The sequence below is a fragment of the Sinocyclocheilus rhinocerous genome, unplaced genomic scaffold, assembly GCF_001515625.1.
Source record: "Sinocyclocheilus rhinocerous isolate Xijiao unplaced genomic scaffold, SAMN03320098_v1.1 scaffold969, whole genome shotgun sequence".
NCBI classification, from domain to species: Eukaryota; Metazoa; Chordata; class Actinopteri; order Cypriniformes; family Cyprinidae; genus Sinocyclocheilus; species Sinocyclocheilus rhinocerous.
This window is the reverse complement of record NW_015664218.1, coordinates 174,869-182,219: the sequence shown is the minus strand read 5'-3', so window position 1 is coordinate 182,219 and position 7,351 is coordinate 174,869. Positions and strand designations below refer to the sequence as shown.

General features: G+C 36.8%; 1 protein-coding gene across 2 annotated transcripts; it reads left to right on the top strand.

Annotated features, from left to right (window-relative positions):
• Positions 1–528: 528 nt before the first annotated feature.
• On the top strand, positions 529–5,832 carry LOC107730006 (biogenesis of lysosome-related organelles complex 1 subunit 5-like). 2 transcript variants are annotated; one of them, XM_016540751.1, is made up of 6 exons: positions 529–558; positions 649–736; positions 1,306–1,388; positions 1,645–1,774; positions 4,238–4,296; positions 5,565–5,832. In XM_016540751.1, exons 2-6 carry the CDS (start codon positions 718–720, stop codon positions 5,736–5,738), a joined length of 465 nt encoding a protein of 154 aa, XP_016396237.1. In that variant the 5' UTR covers positions 529–558; positions 649–717; the 3' UTR covers positions 5,739–5,832. The 2 variants fall into 2 exon arrangements, with proteins under 2 accessions (XP_016396237.1, XP_016396236.1); XM_016540750.1 differs by lacking the exon at positions 529–558 and having other exon boundaries at positions 567–736.
• Positions 5,833–7,351: the final 1,519 nt, after the last annotated feature.

The following is a 7,351-nucleotide window of genomic DNA, read 5'->3' as shown; positions in this document are numbered from 1 at the left end:
TATTCAAATTGTTAAAATATACTAAGAATCACCGGCTCGCTGGACGACCCTTGATTTAAAGTGTAAACTATCAGATTTTAATTCGGCTTTAATCAGGTTGACTCAGAATTTTCCGATTCGAGTCCTTTTAATCATCTTAATTCAAGTGATGAAGGATTTTGGAAGTCTGACAGTGTAGAGCACTACTGTAAGGTTAACCCTGTGTGGTGTAAATGTTTGAAAATGATTAACAGTTGCAAATAAACATTCATTAGAAATTTAGAAAAGTAATCAAAAAGTAATCAAAAGTAATCAGTTACATTACTTTAATAAAGTAATTGAAAAAGTTACACTACTATTACATTTTAAATAGGGTAACTTGTAATCTGTAACCTATTACATTTCCAAAGTAACAAACTTTCCAACACTGCTCACTGGTTTCTTCGAAGTTTACGTTTCATATGACCTAAAAAAGGCTGTTGCTGAACGTGAAGGGACTTTTGTTTTATATAGCTACTTTTATTTTGAAGTTCAATGTGGGACTTTTATTTTGGCGTTCTTTTCTGTTTTTGTTTGCACGTGAGTAGTTGAAGAATGTGACACACTTCTGTCTGTCAAATTCAGGAGAGAAACATTTCACTTTACTCATTTACGTTTCTCAATCATCAGACGTTGAGGATAGGAAACATTTGGCAGAATAATAAATATCATCGTGTAAGGCTGTCAGATCATCTCGTGATGGAGAAGATAGTTAAGGGTGAGTTATGTTAAGTATAACGCATTGTAGACGTCTTTCGTTGCAGTTCATACAGAGAAAATGATTCGACCATTAAATGTGTATTAATATTTACACTAGCAGATTTCAGTGCTTGTCTATGGCTGTGATTCAAAGCATAGTGAGCTTCCATAGACGATATTCAGTAAAATACATCGATTTAGCTTTACTTGACACTTTCGAATGAGGTCACTGACAACTGAACTAAATTGAGCTGAATAACGACACTATATTATTATATGATGGGGGAAAACATGCTGCTGACTGCACACCAAAATCAAAGTTTCAATAGCTTTTCTAACTGCAGGTTGCATGAACTGATGATCGTTTAAGCCTATGCAATCAAGTAATTTTAGCTTAAATTATATTTGTTTTAAACACACGTTTTTCATATTACAAACTGTTAGAAATGTTAGACAAACATGACCTAACATAAACCTAGCATGGATTGTAAGTAGTTTAAAAAACATCAGATGTCTTATTTAATTTGGTACCTTTTGTTTATTTAATTGTGATATTCATTTAATGTCACAGTATTTGTTTCTTCACAGATGTTGGTGATATTCAGTCCAGACTGATTGATCACAGGCCAGTCCTGCAGGGAGAAATCAGATACTTCATCAGGGAGTTTGAGGTTATTACATAACTTTATTTTGTGAATTGCTTTTTAAATGAATTAAGAAAACATGTATGGTTGCATTCAAATTCCCACACTTGTCAACTGTTGATGAAGTGTGTTCTTTAGGTATACAGCTGTGTAGCATAAATAAATTTGTTGGACATACTACTGTACGTCCAACATGGTGGCATTGTCATTTAAGTCGTATGTTCTTGAACTTGTGACGTACTGACAACAACCAAATTCACACCAGAAATGTTTGTTTCCTCAGGAGAAGCGTGCTTTCAGAGAATGCCGTCTGCTTGAAAATCTGAATAAGATGACGTCGGACACAAATGAACATGATCTGCCACGGTGCACTGAGAGTATGCATGAGAAACTATGTGATGCTCTCACACGACGTAAGTCTCATCATTTACAGTAGCGACAGTGGCGTGTGGGACACCCCCGCAGCGCGTGGGGGCCCCACCTCTTTTGAGGGCCCCATCGCAGGACATTCTAAAAGGCATACGCAAACCACATAGAACATGCTTTTGCTTTGAAAAACGCAAGACGCGGCAGTGGAATTTGGGAAAATACTCTTGACTTGAGCGCGTTTGAGTGCAATGGAGTGGAAAAGCACGTGAAAAACTCTTAACGTGGCTTAATAATGTTCTAAAACAGCAACCAGGGAAAATCTATTTTCTCTCACATTTCACTTGTCATAAACGCTATACCTCTAAGACAACCACACTGTGATCCAAGTGCATATTTTTACGCTTAACTGGTTTAGCTATGCATTAAGACAGTGATATTAAAAGATCAAACTGCTGAAGAGCCCAGAATATTAACGCAGCGCGCAAGGTTTTACGTTAAGAATGTATCTCCCACTGGAGAAAAAAAAAGTAGTAACAATTGTATAGGCTGTTAAAGAGCTATTTACTCGTTCTTACCCTTAAATGATAGTTTTAATGGTGTAACCTAATATATTTATAATGCTAAATAACATTTTTAAAACATTCTTTAAATAAGATTAATTTAGATGTTACCACATAAAGCACATTTTTAGATTATCATTACACTTAACTGGCTTATGTATTAACACTTTAAAAGACCAAATTCAGTTACCTTGATGATGCAAACTATGCAGGCAAGCAGATGAACCTAAATAGCACATTAAGCGCTTTGCGTTCATATTCTGTGCTCATCTTCTTATTCTACTTGCCTATTATTATCTGAATTAACAAACCATACTAGCCCTATATACTATTAATAGCCCATACTGAATTAGGTCCTTAGTGCCGTAGTCCATTAAGCTACGTTAAGTGTCTTTATTTATGTATTTATTTATCTATCTTACTTATTTTTTATTTTTATTTTTTTAATGGAAAATTAGTTTTCCCCGCTTGTTGTTTTAGAACATTAAGCCATGTTTACTTTTTCTCGAATGTCCCCACATAGTAGATTCCCCTATTTACGAGAAGCCTTTGGTTTTTTTTAGAGCTCAATTATTTAATCTTTGCAGGGAGGTCAATTCTTCATTAATTAACATCACCACCATCAAATATTTACCCATTGGTCCAGCAATGGTGGTTAGTGTTGTAGTGTGCGAGGCACTTTTATATTTTATATTTATTCCTGCGGAGATTTCAGTCTGACTAAAAAGCGATATCAAAATCACTATTGTTATCACTGATGTTATTCAATAATAACATCAAATGCATCAATGCAATTATAATTTTCCACATGCATTACTGTTAAATCAGTTATGTAAATGGGGGACACGGACTCAGTGGTATATTGCAGCAGGTGCACAATAAATGTTCATACGTGGCATGGCATCACTGCTGGTGGGAAGGGCCCCGTCGCCTTCTTTGCGGTGGGTCCTCAGAGATGTGCGGTACGCCACTGAGCAGAGAGTGTGATGAAGTGTCAGATGCGATTTTCTCGAATGTCCCCACATAGTAGATTCCCCTATTTACGAGAAGCCTTTGGTTTTTTTTAGAGCTCAATTATTTAATCTTTGCAGGGAGGTCAATTCTTCATTAATTAACATCACCACCATCAAATATTTACCCATTGGTCCAGCAATGGTGGTTAGTGTTGTAGTGTGCGAGGCACTTTTATATTTTATATTTATTCCTGCGGAGATTTCAGTCTGACTAAAAAGCGATATCAAAATCACTATTGTTATCACTGATGTTATTCAATAATAACATCAAATGCATCAATGCAATTATAATTTTCCACATGCATTACTGTTAAATCAGTTATGTAAATGGGGGACACGGACTCAGTGGTATATTGCAGCAGGTGCACAATAAATGTTCATACGTGGCATGGCATCACTGCTGGTGGGAAGGGCCCCGTCACCTTCTTTGCGGTGGGTCCTCAGAGATGTGCGGTACGCCACTGAGCAGAGAGTGTGATGAAGTGTCAGATGAGACAGGAAAGAAACAGATAAACGGCTGTGTGACGAGTGGGGGCGGGGCCGAGAGCCGTGGGAACGGAGCGAGGCCGGTGGAGTGATTGCTAATGAGGGACACCTGCACCCACTCACCGGTCTCGAGTCTCACGGAGGAGCTCCGGAAGGATAAAGGAGGAGTGACTACAGTGTTGGACGAGAGAGGACCAGGCTCTCGGCCCCGCCCCCACTCGTCACAGGCTGATAAAAATATCATAATAATCCACAAGTAATCAAAACGGCTTAAGTTTCTCTGAGTAAATGCAATTAGTTTGGATCAAATTTTTAGATCCGAGTTATTTACTGTCCCTGACAGTCAATTGTTGTTACAGGGTTTTGGTTTTTTTTAGTTAAATGTTCTAAAAGCAAGATTAGTGTATTGATGGGAATATTGTTATGACATTGGCTTTTCTATTTGTAGTTGAAGCAGCGAATCATATGGCACAGAGGATCCAGCAGAGGGAGCTAGAGGCTGAACAGGTAAAAGAGGAAAATATAATTGCATCATTATTATATAGCAGGAACTAAACTTTGCAGGAAGGTAGGTCTCCTGGAACAGGATTGAGCACCCCTGATATAGAGTGGCTATGTTTAGAATACTGCAGCATACTAACATACTACTTTTACTAATTCTACAGTATGTAGATTTTCTATTTGCTTGGAATACTTGGATCACTTACCTTTGTTAAAATGTGCAACATTTTAACAGCAACATTCAAAACAGCATATACAACAATACACAATATAAAAAAGCATACTGTACATTGTGCTTGCTTGACCTTCCATTTTTATGCTTGACTTTTTTTTGGTTGGACTGAGAAATGTTAAGACATTTTAACTAAAAATTCAAAATAACACTTTTTTTGCAATTATAATATTAATTAAACTGAAATAAAAATGTGTAAAAATTCAGTTCCACATGAATCAGTAATTATATTATGAATCAGTAATTAAATAATTTGTTAAGGTAACTTGAAGCATCGTGGAATTAAGTTATTTTTAAGTGATCCAATTAAGTCGTCTCAATAAATTTATATGATTCCCTGACAGGATGATTTTCAGTTCATTCAATTTGAGATATCTTTGTGTCACATCACTGAATTATAAGATTGTACTAGCTTGCTATTATATGATGGGTGCTTTATAAAGACTGTTTTCTGTAGCTTTGAAACCTTTGTGAATCCTTTGTTTCAAACTAGTGTTTCAGTTACATGATTTTAGTAAATGAGACATATTAAACAGACAGTTTATTGACAGTTTTTCTGATCACTAATTGTAATTGGCCATTAGTAATATTACATTAGCATTCCAAAATAATTACTCCTTGAGAAAAGCAGTATATAACATTCTTAACATAAAATAACTTGATTCAACACTTTACTCTCTGAATCTAATAGATTGCACATTTTAGAGAAAAGTAAAAGAGAAAAAAAAAATTGTGTAGATCACAAATGAAACAAATCCACTTGCTGAATTAAATAGTATGATGTGGTCATATGACAGCAGTGTAGCATTCTACAGTTTGAAATATTTATCTTTGTCTAATGTTTCAATAACTATTTTAAAAAATGGAAGGTGTTGTAAACTGTGTAGTATACAGTAGGTAGCAGTCCATAGCCACTCTCTACTAAATACAGTTATTTAGCATTTTAATGGTCAAATTGCAAACAAATTCTTATGAAAGCTAATAATAAGTAATTGGTATATTGTGTGTGTGTGTGTGTGTGTGTGTGTGTGTGCATGTTCAGAACACACATCTGCAGGTGTGTGCAGAAAGGCGGAAGCAGGACTGGGAGGAGTTCCTAAAGGAGCAGTCTCGGCTGAAGGAGGAGGTGGATGAGGAGCATGTTAAAGCTGTGGGCCGACTCAGTGCTCAATACAATGACATGAAAAAAGACCTGGCCAAATACAGCAGCTTCTGAACTCTTAATGTGTTTTACTTATGACATATATTAATGTAGTCCAATTATTTCCTTTTTTCCAATTAGTTGATGCTGTTGATGATTACAATAAAGAAATATTTTATACAAAATGAAAATTCTGTCATTACTTGCACTCACTTCTCATGTCATCGCAACCCTTATGAAAAAGAAGTACATTTTAATACACTTAAAAAAGTTACTTGATTTCATAATTTTTTTTTTCTTTTTTTTTTACTTAGACCTGAAATAAAAAGCGCCCTTCCATAAAAAAAAGTGTCTCACGCGGCTCCGGGGGGTGAACAAATGCCTTCTGTAGCGAATCGATGCGTTTTTGTAAGAAAAATATCCATATTCAAAACGTAATAATCACTTGAATCTAGCTTGTGCTTACTGTTGTAAATGACGTATGAGGTCAGCGCTGCGCATGCGCAGCTCATAAGTGACACGCGGAAACGCAGCGGAGAGATCAAAACAAAACAATGGTCACTAATTAGAAGTACAAAATGAGGATTTGTAAAAAAGAATGTCGGAGGATTTCGATATAAGCCAAGAGGAGACTGGTTTTCCTTTGCTAAAGTAAGGAAACTTTGCTTCCTTTGATCCTGTAAACAAACGTTGGTTTTCGCTTTTTATTTAACTTCTTTTGGACTAAATGCAACACCCGCTGACTGAAATGATAGAGCTTGAAAGATCAACGACGATTTTTAATATAACTCCGACTGGATTCGTCTGAAAGAAGGTCATATACACCTAGGATGCCTCGGGGGTGAGTAAAACCAGTCACCTTTCATCACAGATCGAAGAACGTCAGTTGTGCGCAACAGATCCAGATCCAGAATTGGCCGAAATCCGGAAGTATGTCTAGTAAAAACCATCCCTCTGTCTGAAAGGGGAAAGTTTCTCTATGGCTCCTTTCAACAACAGCAAACAAATTTCCATGGAAAGGGCCATTGAACTGGTTGCATCTTTGACGACTGTCAGAAGAATTCCTCAAAACTTTGGAGGCCGGCAACTGAACTGCAAAGTGTATCCCCTGTAAAGAGTCATCAGAACCCCGGGTATTGGATATTGATTTTTCCCAGTATATTAGGTGTTGTGGAGTGAAACGACCGACTGCCGGCCAAGGAACTTCAGGGTTTTGGGTTTCTTCAAAACACATCAGCATGTTTTGAATGTGGACTATTGATGCCGCTCTAAAAGTGGTGTGGGGGCGGCGTGGGAGCAGCACTACTATGAAGCAAAGTTAATTTAGAATTAGAATAATTAATGGGGTGATAACTTGTTGATATGAGTACAATAATTCCAAACAAATGTCCAATAAAATAAAATAAAATGAAAATTAAATCTCTCTCCCTTTTGCCGGCCTGACTGAGCTGCCACCAGGCGGCTGCATAGTTCGCCTGTAGGCATACGCCGGCCCGATTAGGGCTGTCAATTTAACGTGTTAATTGAATTAATTAGTTATGGAAAAATAACATGATTAAAATATTTTAACACAGTTAATGCACTGGCCCCGCCCCCAGACCTCTACGTCATCTTACATTTCAGTTGACTGTTGACAAACATAATGCAGGGCAACAATTCAGTGCGTAATGTAGTCCATAAATGCAGTC